The 27,544-nt window shown below is 48.8% G+C and overlaps 1 protein-coding gene across 1 annotated transcript in view; it reads right to left on the minus strand.

Annotated features, from left to right (window-relative positions):
- The window catches only part of STK32B (serine/threonine kinase 32B), a 361,674-nt gene that overhangs the window by 22,153 nt on the left and 311,977 nt on the right, over nucleotides 1-27,544 (minus strand). Inside the window, exons 7-11 of the mRNA XM_018049721.1 lie at nucleotides 19,122-19,225; nucleotides 10,270-10,386; nucleotides 6,372-6,497; nucleotides 4,316-4,447; nucleotides 1,227-1,291 (exon numbers count right to left, since the gene is read on the minus strand). Of these exons, the coding sequence (XP_017905210.1) occupies nucleotides 1,227-1,291; nucleotides 4,316-4,447; nucleotides 6,372-6,497; nucleotides 10,270-10,386; nucleotides 19,122-19,225 (544 nt within the window). The remainder of the gene's footprint in view (nucleotides 1-1,226; nucleotides 1,292-4,315; nucleotides 4,448-6,371; nucleotides 6,498-10,269; nucleotides 10,387-19,121; nucleotides 19,226-27,544) is intronic.

Below are 27,544 nucleotides of genomic sequence, written 5' to 3' on the forward strand. Positions count from 1 at the left end.
CCCAGGGCCCTCACACCCTGCTGCACCTCCCGCCCACCCCCTGGCATGCTCCGGGAATTCAAGCTTCTAATCCAGCTGCGAGAGCCCACGTCTGCCAGGCCAGCTTGCTTCTCTGTGTATTGTCCTCACTGATGGGGCTCCATGCCCTGCCCTCCTCACCCATCAGGACACCGCCAGGCATGGCACCTCCAGGAGCTTCCCTGACACCCAGGCTGAGCTGTGTGCCCTCTGCGAAGTCATGCCTGGGCTGCCCTACCCCACAGCCTGTGGACCCTCTGTGGCTGCCACCTGTGAGAAGCTGAAAGTGGTGGAACACGGGTGAACGCATAACGGTCAACCGGGCATGTGTCTACCTGGCTCTCCTGGAGGGAGGGAAGCAGATCTGATCGTCTCTGCGAGCCCAGGGCCTGGGTGAATAACTAGATAAATGGGGCTATGTGCTGTGAGTCCTGCCTGCAGGGCCTCAGCTCCTGCTGTGTGGGCCCATGGCCCCTGGGGCCTCTCTCTGAGTCATCAGGCACTGGTGGATGGACCCCCAGATGGTAACATCGGTGGGATGAGGGCTGAGCCTCCACTTCCTTGGCTGCCGTAAGGGCAATTATGTGATCAGGGCAGTCATGTGATCAGGCCAGCCCCTCCCACCTTACCAACATCCTGTCTCCTGCCAGCCCACGATGCTTGGGTCCTAGCACAGCCCACACCATGTTATCCCATCAAATAATTACAACCACAGCAACAATCATAACAGTCATCCTTTTCCTGAATACTCCTACCATGCCAGGCCTTGAATCAACCTTGCAACAACCACACGGCAAAGGCGTGATTTCCACTTTGTCGTTGCTGACAATGAGGCTCCATGATGTTAAGCGACTTGCCCCAGGTCACTCTGGCAGCAGCAGACCCAGGACTTGATCCCAGGCAATTTTGCTCCAGGTCTCGGGCATGTAACCATCTGCTGGCCTGCCTCTCCGTGCCAGCGTCCTGTGTGCCATCAGTCCTGCTGTGGTCACCCCAGTTCACATGAAGACCCCCGAGGCCCAGAGAGGTGAAGTTGGAGCCTTGCTTGGGCCAGACAGCAGAGGCAGGATTAGAATAATAGGGTCTGCCTGCTGGTTCCCTTCCAGCATTGTGGCTGCCTTCATGGGGTCTGGGGGCCCTGATTCACCCAGGGAGCCCATCTGTCCCTTGAAAGGGCTCCTCCCAGTGGATCCCAGTAGCAGACTTACTTCTCTCTGTTGAATACGATGAATTCCTTCCGCACAGTCTCCAAGCACTGCTGGAGGTGTCCATTCTGTCAAAGAGCACAGAGAGGGGACAGTAAGTGATGAAGCATCCTCCCGGGAGTGAGGACGACCAGACACTGATCTAAATGGGACATTTCCAGCTGGGGACAAGCTAAGCTGCTGGAACAGCCCTGACTGTACAGGCGACAGTGTCATGGGGAGGTAAGGGCTGACAGAAGAAGATGCTTTTCTACATTTTAAGCCATTAAATGCAATGTCAAAGTTCTGTTAAAATGGGCTATGAGTTGAGTTTGTTTGTTTTTTTACATTTTGGCCACATGGAATGTGAAATCTTAGTTCCCTAATCAGGGATCAAACCTGCACCCCACTGTGGTGGAAACACAGTCTTAACTACTAGACCCTAAGGGAAGTCTCTGGAATATGAACTGAAAATCAGGACCCTGGTTTCCTGACCACTTGAACGTTCATGAGGCCTGATTAAGCAGCATGGTGCGGGAGGGGAATTCAAGGCCATCACGCAAAGGTGCTCATTCTCCTCAGGAATGGGAGCCAAGGACCACGGTCTCACAAATGCTTTGTAACACACATCTCAGAGCTGCCTGGATGCAGGATGGACATGCATGTGTCTGCAGGACCCCCACCCCCTGTGGGCCCATGTGAACGCCCACCCAGCCTTCCTCTGGCCAACTTCTGCATTAGTGTGCTGGGACTAATTAGCCACAATACTTTTAGGGGCTACAGAGATTTCTTTTGAAATAAGCTGAAGAGAATGAACTTTTAACACTGAATGTTACATTCATTTTCATACCAGTGTAATCATAAATTGTAATGTTTAATATATTTTGAGGGAGGAAGGGAAAGTTGTGGGTTGAACTGTGTCCTCCAAAAAGATGTGTTGTGGAAACAATCTAAATGTGCATTGACAGATGAATGGATAAAGAAGATGTGGTGTGTATGTACAATGGAGAACTGCTCAGCCATAAAAGAAGGAAACAATCCCATGTGCAGCAACATGGATGGACCCAGAGATTATAATACTGAATGAGGTCACTCAGAAAGAGAAAGACAAATTCCATGTGATACTAGTTTGCTGTTTTTGTTGCTGATTAGTCAGTCATGACTGACTTTTGCAACCTCATGGACTGTCAGCCTCCTCTGTCCTTGGGATTCTCTGGGCAAGAATAATTGGAATGGGTTGCCATTCCCTTCTCCAGGGGATCTTTTTGACCCAGGGATCAATCCTGAGTCTCCTACACTGCAGGCAGTTTATTGCTGAGTCACCAGGGAAGCCCATGATATTACTTAAGTGGAATTATTATTTTTATTATTAATAATAATAATTATTATTTTAAGTGGAATCTAAAATGTGACACAAATGAACTTCCTTACGAAAAAGAAACAGACTCACAAGACACAGAGAACAGACCTGTGATTGCCAAGGGGGCGGAGGTCGGGGAGGGAAGGATTGGGAGGTTAGGGTTAGCAGGTGCAAACTATTAAATAGAGAATGGATAAACCACAAGTTTCAATTGTATAGCACAGCAGGAACTATATCCAATATCCTGTGATAAATTGCAATGGAAAAGAATGCAGAAAAGAACGTATATATTCTTATAACTGAATCACTCAGCTGTAGGGCAGGCATTAACACCACATTGAGAATCACTATACTTCACTAAAAATAAATAAATTGAAAAAGACACGTTGAAGTCCTAATGCCGTGTACTGGTCAATATGACCTTATTTGGAAACAAGGTCTTTGCAGATGGAACTAGTTAAGATGAGGTCAACCTGGAGCAAGGGGTGGGGGTTCCTAAATTTGATAACAGGTGTCTTTAAAAGAGGACTGTGTGAAGACAGAGAGACACAGAGAGGAAAATGCCTTGTGAAGATGGAGGAAGAAATGAGTGATGTGGCTATGAGCCAAGGGGTGTCAAGGGCTGTAGGCCACCCCCAGAAGCTGTAAGAGGCAAGGAAGGAGCCTCCTGAGAGCCTTTGAGAAAGCACAGCTCTGTTAATACCTTGATTCTGAACTTCCAGTCTGTAGAATTGTGAGTGAACACATTTCAGTTGTTCCAGATCAGTGTGTGATACTGTGTGATGGTAGCCTAGAATATTAATACAAGGACCCACAAAGGGTGGCCTTGGGTGCCTCCACAGTATAACACCTTTGCAGAGGGTGTGGGAAAAAAAGAAGAATGACTTTTTTTCTTTCCCTTTTCCGAGACAAAGAAGATAAAGAGAACAGTGAGCAGGCCTGAACATTCCTAGTTTTTTTGCTCCTAATTCTGCATGTCTGTAACTAAGTTTGCTTCACTCCTATCTTCCTTTGACTCTATGCTAATACATCCTGTTTCTGGTATTTACCCATACAACACCCTTCTCCTTGTAATTACATATCAGAAAGAAGGCGGCAAGGCCACTGAACTGCTACACTCAATCACTGGGTTACTGATGCCAGCCTACGACTGTCTTTGAAACAACGCAAGAGGAAGAAATCAAGATCCTAACACACTGGTACTTCATCACCAACTCCTGACTTCGATCTTATATAAGCTCCTGGATGCCGCATGGAGGTGGGGGCGGGGGCACAGTTCTTGGAGGCACGAGCCTACTGTATTCTCCTCTCTGCCAGCTGAGAACTAAATCCACCTTTCTATAACCTCCAGACTCTGTCTCGTATTTTTTTTTTTAGCTTCAGTGGGCAGAGAAGGCCAAGAATATGGCCAGTAACAGGTGCTGGGCTCTACTGGGCGCAGCACTGAAGTCACTTGGCATCATTCTTGGGTTCTTGATCAGAGATACAGAGATTCCTGCACTAGGAACCGTGCTAACGTGAATGATGAGAGCAATAATGTATAGACTCAAGCGAAGCTCTCATAGCATTCTGCTCTGAAAGATCACTTGTTTGATGGAGGCATTTGATTGACTGCAAACAAAGGCATTTGGGAGGGTGAAGTGACACGCTACCCTCCCCGCCCACCCCCCGTGTGGCTAAGAAGCAGCTCAATCACATTCACTGGACTGTAGGGTCCCTCTCTGTCAGGATCTGCTCCCAAGGCAGCGCTCACCAGAGGACAGCTGTCCTTTGAGCCGTCTTTGGATCTGTTCTTTGCCAACCTCTTCTTCTTTTTATGAAGTGGTTTGGATTCAAGAATCATCTCTTCAAGTTCAAATGTGGGATCGCAGTTCAGTCTCCCTTTCTGAAAGGAAGTGGAAAAGGAAACAGGGTTTGCCTTGGTTCTGCATCACTGACTTGTATTTTCATTCATTCCGGCATACAGTCACTCATTCAACAAGTAACAGTGAGCTACTCCTAGGGGATGAAAGAAAGTGGTGAAAGTGTTACTCACTCAGTCGTGTCCAATTCTTTGTGACCCCATGGACTGTAGCGCACCAGGCTCCTCTGTCCACGGAGTTCTCCAGGCAAGAATACTGGAGTGGGTTGCCATTCCCTTCTGCAGGGGATCTTTCCAACCCAGAGACTGAACCTGGGTCGCCTCCATCGCAGGCAGACTTTATACCATCTGAGCCACCAGGGGAGCCCCCCCCCCCCCTCAGGGGACATATCTGCTCATTTCTGTCCTGATGATGAACACTGACACATTCTCACTGCACACGTCATTCATTTATCCCTATAATGCCCACCCACCTGTTAATATCCACGTTTCCTTCATCTTACGTGTGTTCATTTCACGAGATTGGGTTTAGTTTACCGATCTAGTACTTTCACATATTTTCTCATACCCTCCTCCTCACGTCATTACTACTTTTTCTGTTAATGTAAATATCATTTTTAACAAATCCATTTAAAGATGCCATTTCTGGCCAAAAAGTGAAAGTGAAAGTTGCTCAGTCGTGTCTGACTCTGCAACCCCATGGACGGTAGCCTGCCAGGCTCCTTTGTCCATGAAATTATCCAGGCAAGAATACTAGGGTGGGTAGCCTTTCCCTTCTCCAGGGGATCTTCCCGACCCAGGGATTAAACCCAGGTCTCCTGCATGGCAGGTGGATTCTTTACCATCTGAGACACCAAATCTACCCAGTTCTCCATCCTGTCTGCCAACTGCCCTGCAGCTGAAGCCAGTTGACCCTTGGGCCTGTGGTCATCCTTGGGAGCCTCCGGGCTAGCTCCTCAGCCTCCTTCCTATTGGTCTCCTTCCATTCATTCTCAGCACCCACCTGTCCACTCAATGGTGTAAACCTCACAGTTTTACCTTCCTGCCAAGTGCACTCCAGTGTTTAGAGGACACAGTCCAAAACCCTTGTCATGATCTCCGGAAGTCTCCAGGGTGTAGACTGTGGTCCCTTCCACCCTCATTCCCTACTCTTTTCTTCTATCTTACTCTGCTCCAGCTATAAAGCCTTTTCACTGTTCTTTGAAAGCTTTTTGCTGCCTGGAGGTGCGTGATCTTGATATTCCCTCGCCTGGAAAATTCCACCCTATCTTTACAAGCTTGGTTCCTTCACTTGGTTCGGATCTCTGCACCTCTACCTAAAAGCAGCCCCTGCCTCCTTCTCCTTCACCCTGTTCTCTCTCTGTCTTCCTAGCTCATTCTGTGTGTAGGAATTGGCATCACTGCCTGGTGTCACGTTACACAGTTACTGGTGAATCACTGTCTTCCTCTCATGAGTTTGAGTAAGCTCCAAGAGCTGGTGATGGACAGGGAAGCCTGGTGTGCTGCAGGCCATGGGGTCGCAAAGAGTCAGAGATGACTGAGCAACTGAACTGAACTGAACTGAACCCGGTGTCACATTATACATTTACTGGTGACTCACTGTCTTCCTCTACCTGACAGGCAGCTTGTGAAAGGGTGGCTCATTGGCTCCCATTACCCTGCTCTCACTCACCCAGGGCCTGGATCTGTGGACATCGCAGATGTGATTTAACAAGAAAGAGGAGACTCTGTGCCCCTGAGGACCCACTACAGGGAGGGAAGCCACCCAACTGGACCGCGCAAATCAGGTCCAAATCCACGCCAAATCTCAGTGAAAGGTGACTCCTTTGGAGCTCAAATGATGTGGCCAGCAAACCCCCTCCCCGCTGCCAGCTTCCAGGGTGTTCCTAAGCACCCAGGAGGGAGACCCTGCACAGGGCTGGATGTCACAGGACAGGACCTCACTCACATTGGGCACAAAGCCGGGCGTCAGTGCCTTCTCCAACACCGCATCCCAGTTCATGTCGGCCAAATAGGGTGAGCTCTGGATGTCACCAAGGCTGGACAGGCGGCTCGCAGGGTCCTTGGTCAGGAGCTGCAGGCAATGAACAAACATGCAGTTGGGCAGGACTGAGGTTCGCAGAGCCTCCGAAGGTGGAGTCTAGGGAAAATGAAGGTGCCTCTGCTTTCATGTCCCATGAATGTTGTGCCCTGTGCTGGGCTGCTTGTGTTGAAGCGTTGTATATGCTCAGTTGCTAAGTCAGGCCCGACTCTTTGTGACCCCATGGACTGTAGCCTGCCAGACTTCTCTGTCCATGGGATTTTTCCAGGCAAGAATACTGGAGTGGGTTGCCATTTCCTTCTCCAGGGGATCTTTGTGACCCCGGGATCGAACCCACATCCCTGCGTTTCCTGCATTGGCAGGTGGGTTCCTGACCACTGAGCCACCAGGGCTGCTTACTGAAGTGTCACCTATGCTTATACACGTTTACAGTCAGGGAGGAACTGAGAGGCCAGGCTGCTTCCCCAAGGTCAACCAGCAAGGGGCTCTTTGGGACTAGCTTTTCAGCTGCCATGCTCCCCTCAAGGTCTCTCACCCTGTGATGTGCTACCTGCCAATGAGGTCTGCAGAGGCTTCCAATTAAAAATAAAAAGAACTATCCATCTCGTTTTAGGACGTTCAGCTTGGTAATGGGATGCACAAAAGCATAATAAAAATTTCCCCTGGACAGCTATGAGGTGACCTCTGCAGCCTGACGGAGTAGTCTCTTTTGTAGCCAAGATTTCATTTTTAGCTTCTCCTCAAACAGAGTTTCTGCTAATAAGGGGTGATGCAGTAAAAGGAAAAAAAAATTAGCTGTACCGTACTACCTTGCATCCAGAGGTGTTTTCAGGTTTCAAAACACTAGCTTTGTCTGATGCTAAGAACACTGAGACTACAAATGAAAGATAGGACCCAGCCCTGGGACAGCCACTCGGTAGCCATGTAGCTTCAGAGGAGCTGCTGACTGAGACAAGCATGAATGGTAATTCTTCCACTTCTGGTTCATGATTAAGATGAGACCCAAAGTGGGTTGGTGAGGACCTGGGACACCTCTTGGCAGGACGGCATGCCCAGATGCTGGCAGGTAGGGGCTGGAATCAGGACCCTGTCACCAGGTGGCTCTCACCATCACTCCAACTAGTAGGCTGGACACCTGGCAGGTCCTACCTGCTGATTATGGGGGCCTCTCTCTAGGAGCTGCCCCCAAAAAAGACAGGTGCAGATTTAAACAGAGATGCTATTTCAATGCCTGGGGACAAAGTTTATGGTTTAGGGTAGAAGCTAGTTCTCTGACTCCCTGGGTGTGTGGGAGGCAGTGTTGGCAGGTGGGTAGGGCTTCTGGGTGATTCCAATCAGCAGTTGAGGTTAAGGACTACTGATGTCTAAAATCCAGGAGCTCAATCTCCCCTTATGCAATTTAACTAATGAGTAATTCCCTAAGTCGTCTACAGCAGGGGTCCCCAGCCTCCAGGATCTAATGCTTGATGATCTGATGTGGAGCTGAAGTAATAATAGTGGAAATAAAGTGCACAATAAAGGTAATGTGCTTGCATCATCCCCAAACCATCCCTCTATGCCCAGGTCCATGGAAAAACTGTCTTCCATGAAACTGATCCCTGGTGCTAACAAGGTTGGGGACTGCTAATCTGCAACAGTGGAAGGATTAGGAACCGACATCTGGAGTTCAGAGAACGAATGACTGTATTAGTTGCTCTTTGCGATCCCTTAGACTGTAGCCCGCCAGGCTCCTCTGTCCACGGGATTTTTCAGGCAAAGAGTTCAGAGAGCTTAGACTCAAGTCCTCTGCTGCTCTCTAACAGCCTTGTGGGCTTGAGCAAATAATTTTGCTTTTCTAAGCCTCAGTTTTCCCATCTCTAGTATGGGGTAATAACAGGACTCCTCTCGAAGGGCCTGTAAGGACTAAAGGAGCAGATTATGTAAGGCGACACTCCCCCAACGAGCACTGGCTGCCGTCCTCACAGTTCCTTCATTAAAGGTAACTGGTGTCTGCTGAGCACGCGCACACACCTGCCGACCACATGCAAGGCTCAACTCTGTGTCTTGGAGGATTCTGAGCGAGTTTAGCCAAATGCCAGCTGCCGAAGGAGGGCATCAAAACCCACTGCCGATGCCAAACTGGAGCTTATCAGAACAAAAACAACGGGGCCCACCCTGCTGTTTCTGATTCAGCAGGTCTGTGGTGGAGCCTAAGAAACAGCATTTCCAACATGCTCTCCCAGAGTGATGCTGGTCCAGGGACCATACTTGGAGACCCACTACTTTCTTCTACTAGTAAGAATTCCAGATTTTCAAGCTGGATTTAGAAAAGGCAGAAGAGTCAGAGATCAAATTGCCAGTATCCACTGGATCATCAAAAAAAGCAAGAGAGTTCCAGAAAAACATCTACTTTTGCTTTATTGACTATGTCAAAGCCTTCAACTGTATGGATCACAATAAACTGGAAAATTCTTCAAGAGATGGGAACACCAGACCACCTTACCTGTCTTCTGAGAAATCTGCATGCAGGTCAAGAAGCAATGGTTAGAACCGGACAAGGAACAACAGACTGTTTCCAAACTGGGAAAGGAGTATGTCAAGGCTGTATATCATCACCCTGCTTATTTAACTTATATGCAGAGTACATCATGTGAAATGGCGGGCTGGATGAAGCACAAGCTGGAATCAAGATTGCCGGGAAAAATATCAATAACCTCAGATATGCAGATGATACCACCCTTATGGCAGAAAGTGAAGAAGAAGTAAAGAGCCTCTTGATGAAAGTGAAAGAGGAGAGTGAAAAAGTTGGCTTAGAGCTCAACATTCAGAAAACTAAGATCATGGCATCCAGTCCCATCACTTCATGGCAAATAGATGGGGAAACAATGGAAACAGTGACAGACTTTGTTTTGGGGGGCTCTAAAGTCACTGCAGATGGTGAAATTAAAAGATACTCGCTCCTTGGAAGAAAAGTTATGACCAACCTAGACAGCATATTAAAAAGCAGAGATATTACTTTGCCAACAAAGGTTCATCTTGTCAAAGCTATGGTTTTTCCAGTAGTCATGTATGGATATGAGAGTTGGACTATAAAGAAAGCTGAGCACTGAAAAATTGATGCTTTTGAACTGTGGTGTTGGAGAAGACTCTTGAGGGTCCCTTGGACTGCAAGGAGATCCAACCAGTCAATCCTAAAGGAAATCAGTCCTGAATATTCCTTGGAAGGACTGATGTTGAAGCTAAAACTCCAATACTTTGGCAACCTGATGGGAAGAACTGACTCATTGGAAAAGACCCTGATGCTGGGAAAGATTGAAGGCAGGTGAAGGGGACGACAGAGGATGGGATGGTTGGATGGCATCACGGACTCAACGGACATGAGTTTGAACAAGCTCCGGGAGTTGGTGATGGACAGGGAAGCCTGGCGTGCTGCGGTTCATGGGGTCACAAAGAGTCGGACATGACTGAGTAACTGAACTGAACTGAACAATTCCTAGGAAGTCAGGAGACACCCAATTTCTTAAAGCTCAGTGAGTTAAAAGATGATTCATAAAAATTTTAAAGAACCATATGCATTAAATATTTCTAATTGTTAGAAGTTGGTAGCAGGGTGAAAAAAGTCTGAGGGCTTTGTCATCCCAGATTTGACTTCAGGCCACACCCCTCTGTCCAGCGGCTTTGTGATCTTGAAGTGAGATGGTGAGAGCACTGGTATTTTCACCACTGTCCCTCCATTCATCCTCTTGTTCCTTAGTCAGCTGGTCTGTTTGTTTCTGCACTGAATGACCAGCTCCCTGGCAAGGTAGACAGGCGGCTACCCCCTTACCTTCTTTAGCAGGGTGACCATGCCCTTGCACCACATGGAAGAGTAGTGGACGCGCTCCACCTTGAACATGTTAAGGATCTCATCGATGGGTGTGGCCGAGTGGATTTCATATGGTCTCTGCAACAAGGGACAACAGACAGCATCAGACAGCCATCCACATGGTTAAAACAGACACAGAGAACAGACCTGCGGCTGCCAAGGGAGACGGGGGTAGGGGAGGGATGGATTGAAAGTTTGGTGTTAGAAGATGCAAACTATTACATATAGAGTGGATAAACAACAAGGTCCTACTCTATAGCACTGGTAACTATATTCAATATCCCATGATAAACCATAATGGAAAAGAATGTATGTATCTATACCTACCTATATCTATGTCTATATCTGTATAACTGAATCACTTTGCTGTACAGCAGAAATTAAGACAACATTATAAATAAATTAGAGTTCAATAATAAAATTTGGCCACCTGATGCAAAGAGCTAACTCATTGGAAAAGACCCTGATGCTGGGAAAGATTGAGGGCAGGAGGAAAAGGGGATGACAGATGATGAGAGGGTTGGATGGCATCACTGACTCAAAGGATGGGAGTCTGAGCAAACTCTGAAAGATACTGAAGGACAGGGAAGCCTGGCATGTGGCTGCAGTCCATGGGGTCACAAAGAGTTGGACATGATTTAGTGACTGAAAAACAAAAATAAATAATATATTAAAAAACTGTGTCATTACAAGGGGTGGTTTATTCTTTCCCTGCAGGTAACAGTGGGTGTTCCAATTACACAGCTGAGCAGGTGGCCTGGACCCCTATGTCAACAGTGACTAGTGCAGGAACCCAGTGGGTGGGTGTTCTCTTACAGCCCCAGAAGGGTCAGTGATTGGTGAGGTCACATAGCCAGGAAGTGGCAGAGGCAGGACCCATACCCTACAGCCTAACCCCAGGGTCTCTGTTCCAGACCTAGGCCTGCAGAGAGGAGTAGGTCTCACCATCCACAGCCCCCCACCCACTGGCGGGCTTGGCTGCATCTTCTCTGCCCTGGCTGAACTGCCCCATGAGTGAGCAGGGCGGGAATCACCAGATCTGGGTCTGGTTGGGCAAGGGAGGCAGGGGGGCTGGGCTATTTCCACCTGCCATCCTTTCTCCTGCACCAGAAGGATGCCTAAGCCCTGTTTGCCAATTCTCCAACACGGCAGAGCACTGAACTTTCTGACACGTTCTCTTGACACTGGAGTGGGCAGATTTCTCTCTTTTTTTTTGGCCTCCAAACACCTCTCAAAGCTTGGAAAGGCTCCTTTGACTTGGACCTTGGGGAAGTGGCTTGGATAGTGTCTGAACAGTAACTGACTCCCTCAACCCCTCCCACCCAAGAACAGCTCTTCCAGAGCCTCTTCTTCACCCTCCACCTGGCTGCGTGCTCCAGGAATCTTCCAGTTTCCATCAGGATCACATGACCCAGGGCTGGAGCAGGCAACTGTTTCCTAAGTGTGTGTGTTTCAATGACCAAACTGATCCTGGAGAAATCTGGAGGAATGAGTTCACTGTTAATCCACATGACCTTGGTTGACCAGTATGGAGTTTCTGCAAAGAGGTGGAGGGCGCTCCTGGTAGGTGGGATTACATAACCTCCATCCCTGTGTCCTCAGGGCACCGAGCAGTATCTGTTGCCCAGCAGGTCCCGGAGCAGAAGAACCACAAAGATGATGGTCAGATCATCCAGAGTTGCTGATGGAACATGGACCGTGAACCTAAACACTGTGCTGGGGTCCCATGGTGCATAAAGGGCCAGCTCCAACCTCGTGGAACTTGGATTACCATGGGACTGCAGCAATTGGAGAGGTCAGCCCGGAAAAGGGAGGTGATCCTGAGCCCTGATACAATTCCCGGGAAGGAAGTATCTGTATCTCTACCAAGTGGGCCCTCCTGCCCCAGGGAAGATGCCTGCCGACCTGGGTGCACCTGTGCCTTCTGATATATCCACCCAGAAAGGGGCTTCTTCCTGACTGGCTGCCTCCTCTCTCATCTGTTTCACTGAGTTGGGAATCTCCCTTCTGCCCAATAGGGCAAAACCCCAAACCGTGAGCTCTCTGTGTGTGCGTGCACATCTGATTCTTTGCGACCCCATGGACTGTAGCCCGTCAGGCTCCTTTGTCCATGGAATTCTCCAGGCAAGAGTACTGGAGTGGGTTGCCATGTCCTACTCCAGGGGATCTTCCTGACCCAGGGATTGAACCGGGGTCTTCTGCATTGCAGGTGGATTCTTAACCATCTGAGCCTCCAGGGAAGCCCGTGGACTCCCTAGAAAGTCTAATTAGCTTGCTACACTAACATTCTTTAAATCTGGCTTCAAACATTTTTGAATTTAATAGGAAGCGGAGTACAGTTTCAGTTTTAAAATTTCCACCCAAAGCTGCTGCCTCCTTTCATGTTGCAGGATCCCTTTGTGTTTCACCAGGAACAACCACTACAATTAGAAATGAGAGTGAATATTCACTGAGAGCATCTGGGACGTGACACAAGGCTCCCAGCATCTCCATGAGCTGGCTACTGTGAATGTGACCACCTGGGCTTTCCAGGTGGTGCTAGTGGTAAAGAACCCACTTGCCAGTGCAGGAGACAGGAGACCTGGGTTCGATCCCTGCGTCAGGAAGGTCCTCTGGAGGAGGGCCTGGCAACCCACTCCAGTGTCCTTGCCTGGAGGATCTGATGGACAGAGGAGCCTGGCAGGCTACAGTCCACAGGGTTGAAAAGAGTTGGGTACGACTGAGGTGACTTAGCACACACACACAATATGACCACTTTACAGCAGACGAGCCAGAGGTCCCAAGCCCCAGAGCTAGGATGTGATGGCGTCGACATTAAAGCTCAGGCGGTATCAACCCCCAGCTCACCTCTGAGCACTACTGTCGCAGAGGGGATTGTGTCCCTCAAGCTTGTATGTTCAAGCCCAAATCCCAGTGCCTCAGAAGGTGGCCTTGTTTGGAGATAGGGTGTTTACAGAGGTGATCAAGTTCACACGAGGTCATTAGCAGGGACCCCAATTCAATATGACTGATGTCCTTGTAAACAGGGGAAACCCTAGAAAAAGGGGATCCTAGGACCCAGGGAGATAGACATAGAGGGGACACCAAACAAGGAGACACAGGGAGAAGACGGCTATCTATGAGCAAGGAAGGAGCATCTTGATGTGAGGTGTAAAGGGGCAGCTTCCTTTGCCGCCCTCAGAAAGAGTCAGCCCTGAAGACACCTTGAGCGTGGACTTCTAGGCCCCAGAGCTGCCAGAGAACAGGCTTCTGTTGTTTAAGCGGCCCGGTCTGTCGGACTTGGTCACAACAGCCCGGGCAGGCTAGGACCATTACCCTAGCCATCCTCAGGCAGAGTTCTAGGGAAGGTGTCTGACTTCTGCTCTGTTCTGGGAGGTGTCAGCACTGTGTAGACCAGGCCCCTGGTGTGAGCAGACAGACAGGGTCCCGACTCCTCTCAGCTCTTCATGCAAAAGACGGCAGTGAGGGGTTTCGGTGTGGGGTGCGTGCTGGGGGGGCCTCTACGGGGCATGCTGGGCGCACAGAAAGGGTGGAGGGGTGCTGCCTTAGTGCGGGAGGGGGTTCAGGAAACCAGAGTTCAGGCCACCACCGAAGACTGGCCTTCAGGGGTTGAGACTCTGGTTTTTGAACTCTTCAGAATCGTTTCAGGATCGCTTCTTCCCATTTTTTGCCTCTCAAAAGGCCATTTCTCTGACTCCGGTCCAAGCCCTGCCCTTGTAACCCAGCTACTGCAGGTGTCAGGGTGCTGGCTCACCTCTTCATTTTAAAGTTTGCAAAACTGAGGCTGAGAAACAAAAAGTGACTTTCCCAGCATCCCAGAGACCCAGATTCTCCTCCATGGCTCTTTCCATCAGAGACCGGAACTCAGGCACCCAACCGGAGAATCAGCCAGCAACAAGTGTGCAGACTTCTGTTATCATTTATGCTTCATTCTATTTCCTACCTGGTTATTTCAAGGCATCTATGAATTCTGCTTGCCCCCAGGCCCCCCAAAGAGCCTCTCCCTCTCCCCCCACACTTTTGGAGGGAACCAGACCAATAAAAACAATGATGAGAATAATAGTAACCATAACTGGCCATGAGGCTAATATAGCAGTTAAATACTTTTGGAAATGCATTTGGAACACTATAACTAAAATCTGCACTGCATCTTGAAGCTCCAGGCTCAGCCTTGATCTGTTTGGGTGGTTGTGGAGATGAGAATATTGTTCAATATTAAAATCAATATTCCATCAACTTGTGGTCAGGAGTTCTACTGAGGCTTGGTCTTAGGATGTGCTAAGAAAACCGGGTGGTATTTACGAAAGTGAGAGTGTTAGACTCTCAGTTCTATCTGACTCTTTGAAACCCCAGGGACTGTAGCCCGCCAGGCTCCACTGTCCATGGAATCCTCCAGGCAAGAATACCAGAGTGGGTAGCCATTCCCTTCTCCAGGGGATCTTCCCATACCCAGGGATCAGACCCGGGACTCCCGCATCGAACCAGGGAAGCCAGCAGTATCTTTAAGGTGATGTAATTACCTGTTCAGCTGGTGAAAGTGATTTTGGCAGCAGGGCACCAGATAGACTCATTATGGAGTGCAAGTGTGTCTATTCCAGGAAACCCAGTTTACAAAAATTCCAATTTACCAAGAAACAGAAGAAGCAGGAAAAGAATTGCCATAGACCTGTTATTTTAACTGCTAGAACTGAGCTGGGCCTTGGGGACCATCTCATCTAATGTTTTTCTCCCAAAATCTTTTTGCTCAAAATCCAAAACATAGAACAGATGCAAGTGAAGAACAGTTCCCCAGGTTGCTTAAACCTCCAGCTGCTGGAGAAATCTTTTTTCCTCTATGAACTGTTGAATCATTCCTGCAGGGTCCTTTACTTTTAGGAAGCACAGCTTGAAAATCCCTTGCCTTATGGAAACTAGAAGGGCAAGGTCAGAGAGTTCATTTCACTCCAGGTTTCTAACTCCCAGCTCAGCGATCTCTCTGCTTCACTGAGGGACAGGAAGGCAGTGTTCAACTCAAGGGCTGCCTTTCTCGCTTTGCTGGGTTAATAAACCAACAGATGCTCGTCTCTGCGGTTGAGCCCACCACTTGGCGTGCATCCAGAGGTTCTTAGTTCTGCTGCAAACTGTAGGACCTCCATGCACATATGCATGTGTGCTCAGTTGCTTCAGCCACGTCTGACCCTTTGCAATCCTATAGACTGTAGTCCGCCAGGCTCTTCTGTCCATGGAATCATCCAGGCAAGAATACTGCAGTGGGCAGCCAGTCCCTTCTCTGAGGGATATTCCCGACCGAGGGATTGAACCTGGATCTCCTGCATTGCAGGCAGATTCGTTACCCACTGAACCACCTGGGAAACCCTAGGACCTCCATAACCCTCCTCTATTCCCCATCACCCCCACCTTCTCTGTCTACTGAACCTTAAGGAGAAATGCTGACTGGAGTCAAAGCCAAGGGTAACACCAGGTAAGGGAGGTGGTAGGGAGGAAGCAGAGAGGGTAGAAGTCTTCATGGTGCCATAGTGTGGGTTTTAGGGCTCTCCCTGCAGCTGCATGCAAAGCACATTTTGCCAGGCCATGGGCACAATGTGGCCTGACATCCAGAATCTCCTTTCACCCATCCCCTTGATTACTCCAGCAGTGGTTCTCAACTGGGGATAATTTGTCCCCCAAGGGATGTCTGGCAACATTTGGCAACATTTTGGTTGCGGGGGCAATTGGTTGCGGGGGCAATTCCAGCTGGTCTCTAGTGGGTAGAGGCCCGGAATGCTGCTAAACACTCTCTAATGTACAAGGTAGCCCCCCACACAAAGTGGTATCCAGACCCAAGCAACCATAGAGCTGAGGCTGAGGAATCCTGTGCTTTGCAACCACCGTTCTTCCCATTTGGTAGAAAAGAAGCAGACTCAGCCCAGACCATTCAAGAGCTGCAACAAAACTGGAATTCCAGCCCCAAAACATGTGATTCCAAAAACCAGGGATCGAACCTGGGTCTCCTGCATTGCAGGCAGGTTCCTACCCACTGAGAAACCTAGGAAACCTTAGGATCTCCATAATCCTCTGGCTTAAGCACCATGCTGTCCCTTCCACAGCTGCACTGCACTTCCTACACAGTGAAGCCAGCACCTCCAGGTGACCTCAGGGTCCTTTCTAGAAAGTCCCCCGACTGTCCTTCTGACTGCTGGTCAGTCTAAGATGCTGCTGTGTCAGCCTCAGCTGCCCTCCTTGGGCAGCACTGTCTCTGTATCCACCTGCCTCTGAATCATCACCACGTGAACATCTACACAGCAATCAGAGTCCTCCGTATGCTAGACGCTGCCTATGCGCTGCCCGCATTTTCTTCCGGAATCACCTTGGTGACCTCCCTGCCCGCCCCCGGCTGGTCTCATCATCCCCATTTCAGGAAGGAGGAAGCCAGGGCTCAGAGGAGTCAAGTGACCAAAGTAGAATCACAGCTCTCAAGGTGCTCATTTTATTTTGTAGCCCTTGAGGCTTTTTGCCAAGTCATCACTTTGACTGTTCTAATCCATGTATTAAAAAAATTTTATTAAGAAACCGCCTACCAATGCAGGAGACACAGGTTTGATCCCTGGAGTGGGACTGTCCCCTGGAGAAGGACATGGCAGCCCACTTGGGTATTCTTGCCTGGAGAATCCTATGGACAGAGGATCCTATTGGGCTATAGTCCATGGGGTTACAAGAGGCAGACATGACTTAGGGGCCAAACAACAACAAATGTCTGATTAATAATGTTGGGATAGTTTCAAGTGAATAGCAAAGGGATTCAGCCACGTATACACATGTATCCATTCTCCCCCAAACTCCCCTTGCATCCAGCCTGCCATAACATTGAGCAGAGCTCCATATGCCATACAAGTAGATCCTTGTTGGTCATCCATTTTAAATACAGCAGTGTGTACATGTGCAACCCAAACTCTCTAACTATCCCTTCCCTCATCCTTCTCTCTGGCAGTCATAAGTTAGTTCTCAAAGTCTGTGAATCTGTGTTTTTTAAGTATGTTAATTTGTATCAGTTCTTTTTTGATTCCACATATGTGATGTCATATGATATTTCTCCTTCTCTTACTTCACTCAGTATGACTATCTCTACTGACCTGTATTCTGACAGAGAATATACTTTCTGCTGGCAAGCAACCAATCACACTTAGGTGAATTGCTTGCCAAGGTCATTTGTATGGCTGATTACATCACAAACAGCATCTGGTGATGCCTGTGTCCTCTGGTTCATATAAATACCATGGGGACCGTCATGTTCCCTCCTTGAGTGCGTATATCAAAGAGCCAGTACATGACAAAGGAACTGACAAGGTAAGCCTGAGTGCATGCGTGCTCATTCACTTCAGACGTGTCTGACTCTTTTCGACCCTGTGGACTATAGCCTATTAGGCTCCTCTGTCCAGGGGATTATCCAGGGAAGAATACTAGAGTGGGTTACCATGCCCTCCTCCAGGGGATCTTCCCAACCCAAGGACTGAACCTGCAACTCCTTCATTCTACTTGTGGGGAGAGGGATGTCAAGGGGAAGGGGCTCTTGCGAAGCTCAGCCGTGGATTGGTGGCAGCTCAAGAATCAGGCAGATTCTTTACCCGCTGAGCCACAGGAAAGCCCATAGGTAAGCCTTAGGTAAGCCTGTGGGAGATAGTTTTCATTCAGTGCCTGAGAAAACTCACAAGATCACATATATTATTTTTTGCATTCTTAAAACACCACGTGCCATAATACGTTTTTTGAGGAACCCAGGGGAAATAATTGAGATCAACAGCAGAGAACAGTTGCTTGAACCACAGAGCGATAATGAATAACACTCACATAGCTTGGATGGTTTTCACACGCTGTCATCATTCATTCATTCCCCTCCCTCATCACCCTGCACTGGGAGGCCCTGCCCTCCAGGGTGCTGACTACCAGCTTAAATATGCAGATGACTGTGGGACAACCTTAAAAGAGCAGCCAGGGATGGGCACTCACTCTCCACAGTTGTGTGCTGGGTGCCAGACCTATACGGCGTCATTGTTGTACTGTTCGGTCACTAAGGTGTGCCCGACTCTTTGATGCTGTAAGGTGACTAATACGAAAGCCGTGTGTCCCAGCTGGGCACATGGATCCTGGGATAACTTCAGTGCCACAGAACAGAATGAAAGGATGTTATTATCCTCATTGTATAAGGGGGAAACCATGGTCCTGAGAGGTTAAGTGGCATCCTTTTCAAATGATATTTGTATAGAGAAAATGTGCCTCCAAATTAGTTTGACATAATTCTTCCTGCTAAAATAAAACTGAGCCATTAGTTGCCAAAGAGTTCCCTTAGTCATCTTCAGCTATTCAATTTAAATGAAATAAAACAAAAATACGCACTGAATGCCCCACTTTTATAGGACACTGAGCTGTGTATTCAGGGAAGATTGGGACAGAAATAACAGTAGCAAAAAACAAGCAGGGGAGTCTGATCGGGCATGAGTGCCTGATGTTGTGGGCTGAAATCATGAGATCGGGGTGATTTGGGTGTTTGAGCTGCCACTGACCCACTGCTGAGCGTAGCAAGAGACCCTTCCCCTCGACATCCCTCTGCCCACAAGTAGAATGAGGGTCTGGACCAGAAGCTTGTTAAGAGCTTTTTAACACTCAGGACCGTGGAGCTGGCACATGGGCCATCAGGACAGACACCCAGGGCTCCTTGCCAGCATGGTGCACCACCCAGGGGACATGGCCATCCGACTCTACCCAAGCCTGGTAGGACCTGAGGCCCCCCCCTGCAACTTCCACAGTCCCCATGTTCACCACACAGACACACATCTTACCCAGCCCCGCAGCAGCTCGTAGGCCGTGACACCCAGGGACCACCAGTCAACGGGGTAGGAGTACCCAGGGCCTCCGTCGACATACACCTGGAACACTTCCGGCGCTGCCAAAGACAGGACAAAAGACATCACTGGGCATCTCGCTTGACACGCATCATGCCCAAGAAGGAGGACACGGGGCCAGGAGCTGGACTGCGGGGCTAGCATTCCATCAACGATGCCATGTAGTTACTGCCGTCTGTAAGTCACAAGCCAGCCGGAGACAAGGTGCAGGCATCACAGGCAACCCCGTGTGACACCTGGGACAGAATACAGACGGGGTGTCCCAAGCGTGCAGCAGAGGGCGGTCTGCTGGGGAGTCAGGGAAAGCAGTGGGGGAGGAGGATTTGGTGGTGCATGAATCATGGTCAGCATGGGGAATAAAGTCTGAGTTAAGAGGAAGAGCCTACACCCATTACAGAGCAGGACCCGGTGGGGCTCCTGGGCACAAAGACTTTCTGTGCCCGCCGATTCTTTGATGACAGGAAATAGGCTTCACTCAGTGTCTGTGACCTTCCCTTAGCTCCAACCTGTAGTTTCAAACAGATGCGAAGCAAGGATGGGAGGGGATGCAGAGACAAGGGAGGAACAGACAGGAAACAATAATGCAGCCTTGGGCAGAGTCCTGGTCCCCCCCCCCCCCAAGTGATACACATAACATTTTTGAGCTCTTCTGCAGATACTCAAACCCCCACCAGGTGGGAGAAATTAAGGGTCTGATGTGCTGTGCTAAGTTGCTTCCATCGTGTCAGACTCTTTGCGACCCTATGGACTGTAGCCCGCCAGGCTCCTCTGTCCATAGGATTCTCCAGGCAAGAAATACGGAAGTGGATTGCCATGCCCTCCTCCAGGGGATCTTCCCAACCCAGGGACTGAACCTGCGCCTCTTACATCTTCTGCATTGGCAGGTGGGTTCTTTACCACTAGCATCACCTGGGAAGCCCCAAGGGTCTGATGCCCACAAGCAAGGAGACCCCAGACTGGTTAGAACCAGAAGGTGGATGATTCAGACTCTCACTTACCTCACCAATAACCAATCAGAAAAATGTCCATGAGCTTATCATCCTCTTTGAACCATTACTATAAGACCCCTCACTACCCCCTCCAGGTGGGAACACAGCTTTGAGGGCATTTGCTCGCTGTGGCCCCCTTTGCCTGGAAAAGCAATTTGTTGTTGTTGCTATTGCTGAGTCGTGTCTGACTCTTTGCAACCCCATGGACTGCAGCACACCAGGCTTCCTTGACTTTCACTATCTCTTGCTGCTGCTGCTGCTGCTGCTAAGTCGCTTCAGTCATGTCTGACTCTGTGTGACCCCATAGACAGCAGCCCACCAGGCTCCCCCACGTCCCTGGGATTCTCCAGGCAAGAACGCTGGAGTGGGTTGCCATTTCCTTCTCTGCACTATCTCCTGGAGTTTGCTCAATTTCATATCCATATCCTCTGCCAGCCCTTCTCCTTTTGCCTTCAGTCTTTCCCAGTATCAGGATCTTTTCCAATGAGTTGGCTCTTCGCATCAGATGGCCAAAGTACTGGAGCTTCAGCTTTAGCATCAGTCCTTCCAATGAATATTCAGGACTGATTTCCTTTAGAATTGACTGATTTGATCTCTTTGCTTTCCAAGGGACTCTCAAGAGTCTTGCCCAGCACCACCCATTCAAAAGCATGAATTCTTTGGCGCTCAGCCTTCTGGTCCAGCTCTCACATCTGTACATGATAACTGGAAAAATTATAACTTGGACTATATGGCAATGGCACCCCACTCCAGTACTCTTGCCTGGAAAATCCCATTGGTGGAGGAGCCTGGTGGGTTGCAGTCCATGGGGTCACTAAGAGTCGGACACGACTGAGCAACTCCACTTTCACTTTTCACTTTCATGCATTGGAGAAGGAAATGGCAACCCACTCCAGTGTTCTTGCCTGGAGAATCCCAGGGACGGCGGAGCCTGGTGGGCTGCCGTCTATGGGGTTGCACGGAGTTGGACACGACTGAAGCGACTTAGCAGCATATGGACCTTTGTCAGCAAAGTGATGCCTCTGCTTCCTAATACACTGTCTAGGTTTGTCATAGGTTTACTTCCAAGGACCAAGCACCTTTTAATTTCATGGCTGAAGTCACCATCTGCAGTGACTTTGGAGCCCAAGAAAATAAAATCTGTCATCGTGTCCACTTTTTCCCCTTCTATTTGCCATGAGGTGATGGGATGACAGAGGATGAGACGGCTAGATGGCATCACTGACTCGATGGATGCGAGTCTGAGTGAACTCCAGGAGTTGGTGATGGACAGGGAGGCCTGGCATACTGCTATTCATGGGGTCGCAAAGAGTCGGACACGACTGAGCGACTGAACTGAACTGAACTGATGGGACCTGATGCCACGATCTTAGTTTTTTGAATGTCGAGTTTTAAGCTAGCTTTTTCACTCTCCTCTTTCCCTGTCATTGAGAGGCTCTTTAGTTTCTCTTCACTTTCTTCCATTAGAGTGCTATCATCTGTATATCGGAGGTTGTGCTATTTCTCCCGGCAATCTTGATTCCAGCTTGTGATTCATCCAGCAAAGCAGTAAAGCTGTTCTTTCCTACTCCACCCAAAACTCTGTCCCTGAGATTTAACTTGGTGTTGGGGTACAGAGGTCAGGGGCTGAGAAGCTAGGTAAATGTCAGTCTGCTTTGGCACCAACACCAGGTCAGATGTCCCAACAACCAGAATGGTTAGAGCCCTTGGTGCCTGGTGCCAGTCTCAGGACAACGTTATTTCAGCATAGGTGGGAATCAATACAAAGTACCCAGAATAAGTAAATGCACAGAGACAGAAGGCCGATCAGGGGTTGCCAGGGGCTGGTGGGGGGATGGGGCGCAACTGCTCATTGGGTTTCCTCTGGGATGATGAATGTTCTTGAACTAGACAGAGCTGGTGGCTACACAATGTGGTGAATTTACTAAATGCCACTTCATTTGCTTACAAACAGTTCATTTTATGTTATGTGAATTTTACCTCTGTAATAAACCAGTGGAGGGCGGAGCCCCCAGAGGGATGGACCCTCACTCCTCAGGGGGATGCAGCTGTCCTGGGGTCTCCAGGGGTCCTGCTGCTTCCTAAGCTGCTGAGAGGTGGGTTCATCACTGCCTCACCCCCGACTCACCAGGCCAGGAATGCATCTCAAGCTTTAATTGCTCACACTGGCTTCCAGGAAAGTCTTGGGAAATGCAGGTCATTTCTAGAAAATTAATTTACAGATGTAATTCCATTTTACAGGTGTCAGAGCAGCCAAGCTCTGTCATGGGGAACTAGGACATGTTGTGATTAAAAACATCTCAACTCAGTTTTCAGACTGGCATTCAGATGGTGTAGGGGCAGGAAGGGCCAGATGAGGCAGATGAGGGTAGACAATGGATGCTTGAATCTGGGCTCTATATGGGCAGCTGGACACCTGAACCTATTGTTGTTTAGTCACTCAGTCGTGTCTGACTGTGACCCCATGGACTGCAGCATGCCAGGCTTTCCTGTCCTTCACCATCTCCTGAAGCTTGCTCAAACTCAAGTCCATTGAGACCAGTGATGCCATCCAACCATCTCATCCTCTGTTGTCCCCTTTACCTCCTGCCCTTAATCTTTCCTAGCATCAGGGTCTTTTCCATTGAGTCAGTTCTTTGCATCAGATGGCCAAAGTATTGGAGCTTCAGCTTCAGCATCAGTCCTTCCAATGAATATTCAGGACTGATTTCCTTTAGGATTGACTGGTTTGATCTCCTCGCAGTCTAAGGGACTCTCAAGAGTCTTCTCCAGCATCACAGTTCAGAAGCATCAATTCTTCAGCACTCAGCTTTCTCTATGGTCCAACTCTTATCATCAATGAACCTGACCCTCAGCCAAATTCCAGCTGCCCTCCAGCAACCCACTCCCGTTATTTTGTATTCTCCTTTCCTCCTCACGACAACCCCCAGGGTCATATTATCATTTGACATGCTTTCCCGAAGAGGTTCAGAGAGGGACAGCAGAGCACAGCAGAGGAGTGCAGAGTTGAGGTGCGCCTTACATACCGGTCAAATTCCAGTTTGAAGTGAGCTTTGCAGCAGTGTTTGGGTACAAAAGAATAATCAGTCTACGTTGAAGATGTAGGGGAAGATGTTATTGGGAGTTCGGGGAAATGTCATTTTGGTTTATTTGAGCCTCACCAACTGGTATGTGTGTTGGGGAACAGGAAGAAGGTTGGTGTGATTGCAGCTGGGTTAACACGTTCTCTTTGCTTCAGTTTATAAAGCATGAGCAATAATAAACAGTCTATTCACAGGGTTCTTATGAGGATTAAGGAAAAATGCTGGCTAAGAGCTAAGCCCGATGCCAGGCTGGTCCATTGTGGGTGCTCTGGAAATATTGGGCATGGTTTTTATTAGCAGAATTGTTATTCAAATGTCCTCTCTTCATCAAACTCAGCTTCTCACTGACCACCCAGTCAGCCTGGGGACTGTCCTAAATTCCAACCTCCTCAGCCTCATGACTCATCAGTCTTCAGACCCTCTGAGCTTGGCATTTTGGGCATCCTTCCATCTGCCCCTTCCTATCCATCCTAAATCAACCTGAATTCAAAGGTGGCAGTTGCACCTGTTTAGTAAACATCTGGTGAGCGAACATTTGATTTTTTAGCCTCTCAGGGCACTGAGCTGTGCTATTCTGCATCCCACCCTGGGAGCCTGAGGCTGGGCTCCAACTCAGAGGGGCTTCCTTCCCTGCACCCCAGTCTGTGTACTCGTCCTTCCCTCTGTGAAAAGGGTTCTGATAAAGAAGGAGACAGTCGTGCTGGCCTGTGCAGAACCAGGACTTTGACAGCTGCTGGCCCAGCCCACATGCTCAGACAGGGCCAGAGGCAGGGACACGCCCAGGACTACAGGAGAGGCTGTGTGTCCAGCTGTGCCCATAAAGCCCTGTCATGTGTGGCTGCCCCAGGCCCATCTGGAATTCATGGTAGAAGCAGCATCTGACCAGTTCTGTCTTGGCTGTCCTGACCAGCCAAGCGACAACTATTTGCAGCCTGTGACTCCACTCCCAGAGAAGATGACAATCTCCCTTCCCCTGCACACCTGGGGCTGAAAGAACACAAACAACATTTATGTCACAATCCACATGCCACCAAAATGACTGCTGTAGTGCCCTGGAACCAGTGCTTAGAAGTGAGGGCATCATAGAGCGTTAGAACTTGAAGGACAGGTACAAGACACACACCTGTCACCATTATTTCATGTATGAATGAATGAGTGTGGAAACAGTTTGCTAGGTACCATGTTAAGGATTTTACACATATAGCTCCCTTCATCCTCCTGGTCACCCAATAAAACAAGTGCTACAATGATCTTCACATTCCAGATGAGGAGGTAGAGACATGAAGGGGTGCATTTGGGTGAATGAAAGTGAAAATGTTAGTTGCTCAGTCATGTCTGACTCCTTGTGAACCCATGGAATGTAGTCCGCCAGGCTCCTCTGGCCATGGACTTCTCCAGGTAAAAATACTGGAGTGAGTAGCTTCCCTTTCTACAGGGGATCTTCCTGATCCAGGGATCCAACCCAGGTCTCCCACATTGCAGGCAGATTTTTTACCTCCTGAGCCACCAGGGAAGGTGAATAGTGTCCGCAAAAGACTATGTCCAAGTACTAACCTCCAGTATTTGTAAACAGGGCCTTATTCAGAAATAGGGACTCTGCAGGTGTAATTAAGGACATCAAGATAAAAATCATCCTGGATTCAGGGTGGACCCTTCCTAGATTGAGTGTCTGATGACTTTATAAGGGAAAGGAGAGAGAGATTTGGGACACAGAGAAGGCCAATGCAGGAGGCACAAGAAACACAGGTTCAATCCCTGGGTTGGGAAGATCCCCTAGAGTAAGAAATGGCAACCTGCTCCAGTATTCTTGCCTGGAAAATTCCATGGACAGTGGAACCTGGAGGGCTATAGTCCATGGGGTCGCAAAGAGTCGGACACCATTGAGTACACATCCTTAAAGCACCCTGAACCACAGATGAAGAAAAAAGAGACACAGAGAGGTAAAGGGGCAAGTTCAGGACCATCTAGGTGGTGAGTGGAAGAGTGTGGAAGGCTGTTCTTACAACTTTTGAGAAGGGACTCAATACAGCTGTCCCACTGTTATCACGAGCAGCGGCTTACTTTACAATGCTAAGAGCTGTGTTATCGATGTGCCATTGACTGAGCATCTACCGTGCGCTAGAAGCTCTTCAGGTTTCTTTACCTCTATTATTTACTCCTCAGGGAAGCTAATATTTATGGAGCACTATCTGCAGCTGCACATGCATGATCTCCTTTAAACCTCAGAAGGACCTTGGGAGGTGAAAATGATCATTATCTCCATCGGAGGAAGCAAAGCTATGGTTTTCCCAGTGGTCATGTATGGATGTGAGAGCTGGAGCATAAAGAAAACTGAGCGCCAAAGAACTGATGCTTTTGAACTGTGCTGTTGGAGAAAACTCTTAAGAGTCCCTTGAACTTCAAGGAGATCAAACCAGTCCATCCTAAAGGAAATTAGTCCTAAATATTCATTGGAAGGACTGATGCTGAAGCTCCAATACTTTGGCCATCTGATGCAAAAAACTGACTCCACTGGAAAAGGCCCTGATTCTGGAAAAGATTGAAGGAAGGAGGGGAAGGAGACGATAGAGGATGAGATGGTTGTATGGTCTCACTGACTCGATGGACATGAGCTTGAGCAAGCTCTAGGAGTTAGTGATGGAAGGGAAGCCTGGCGTGCTGCATTCCATGGGGTCGCAAAGAGTTGGACACCACTGAACTGAAGAGGAAGCCAGGCTTGGAGAGGTGACAGACCTACCAAGGTCCCAAGCCTCATCGGAAGCCTGGCTTCCCCCATTCTCCAGAGTCATCCAGAATGATGACCGGAGCCTCGCTCTGTCTCCTTTAATATCCAGACATTTCCCACCATGTTATACCACCTTTATGTGTATGCTGAAAAGAAAAATAATGTATCATAAAAAATATATGCACACACACACTATATATATGTGAGGCGGTAAAGAACCCAGCTGCCAATGCAGGAGACAAAGGAGATGCAGTTTTTATATCTGGGTGGGGAAGATCCCCTGGAGGAGGGCAGGCAACCCACTCCAGTATTCCTGCCTGGAGAGTCCCATGGACAGAGGAGCCTGTGGGCTATAGTTCATAGGGTTGCAAAGAGTCAGACAAGACTGAAATGACTTAGCATGTAGTATGTATGTATCTACTTTACATGTCTTATAGTACAAAACCTCTCCAAAGTCAATGCATTAAATCTGCAAATTCAATTGGAACCAAAATCAAGAATGTTTATGAAGGTCTAGGAATGCTAAATTTAGGAAATCAAGGTTTTGACATAATCCGAAAGAATGTGTAGTTCGCTGTTAACATGCTCATTAATAAAAGTGGCTCTTGAATCACAATGCCCCAGCAGCAGCCTTCCTCGCTACATCTCCAGGGTCCTTCACGGTGCCCAGTGAATGCTGAATGCTCTGTGGATACTTGTGAGCCCACGAATGAATACCCTGGGCTGACACCAGGCTCCATGGAAGTGGCTTCTCCAGCATGACCCAGTGGCATGAAAAGATCAGCCTACCTCCCATCAACCATTTCTAGCAGCAGCTGAGCAATTCTGCCAATGCAGGTTTTAAATGGAAAGTGAGTCTGGATTCCAAGGGGCATCAGAGAATTGGCCTTCCAGAAAAGCAAGTACATGGTGTGTTGAATGAAAGAGATCGCCTCAAGGCAATGAAAATTTGCCTTTGGTGGGTTTTGCCACCTTCGGCTCACCACGCAGAGCTACTTCCTCATTAGACTAAAAATATGGAAAAACTCCCAGAAACCTCCTAAGTTATAATTGTTAGCCTGCTGCTTTAGCTCTATGAATATTCCTGAAGGCTTTGATTGCTGCAGTGGAGTGTGACACGCTATTCAATGTCTAGCTTACAAGTTGACTGGCTTCCAGGATTGGCTTCCACAGGTAATTGTGTCCTTCTGGACTGGGAACATAGAATTACAACATTTCAGCCTAGAGGGGACCTTCAAGGTCATTTCCTTTCTCCCTTACATTTTGTAGGTGAGGAAGCTGAAGCCTATTGGAGGCGTTCCATGGCTTCCAGCCCAGCTGGGACCAGAGCCCAGGCCTCCTGTCCACTGAGCCTCACTTCAGTTTGCACATCCCAGCCAGCAGAATGGCCAGATCTGGACACCTCCACCCAGAAGCCCCACAGGCGTGGCATTCTTACTATGTCCAAGCCAAAGCCCCCCCTCTCCAACTGCCCCTTCTCCTGGGCTCCCACTCTCTGCTGACGGAATGCTCAATTTCAAGAGTCAGAAATCAGTCTATGCTTTGATGTGTGCTCAGTTGCTC

This window comes from Capra hircus, chromosome 6 (genome assembly GCF_001704415.2).
Source record: "Capra hircus breed San Clemente chromosome 6, ASM170441v1, whole genome shotgun sequence".
NCBI classification, from domain to species: Eukaryota; Metazoa; Chordata; class Mammalia; order Artiodactyla; family Bovidae; genus Capra; species Capra hircus.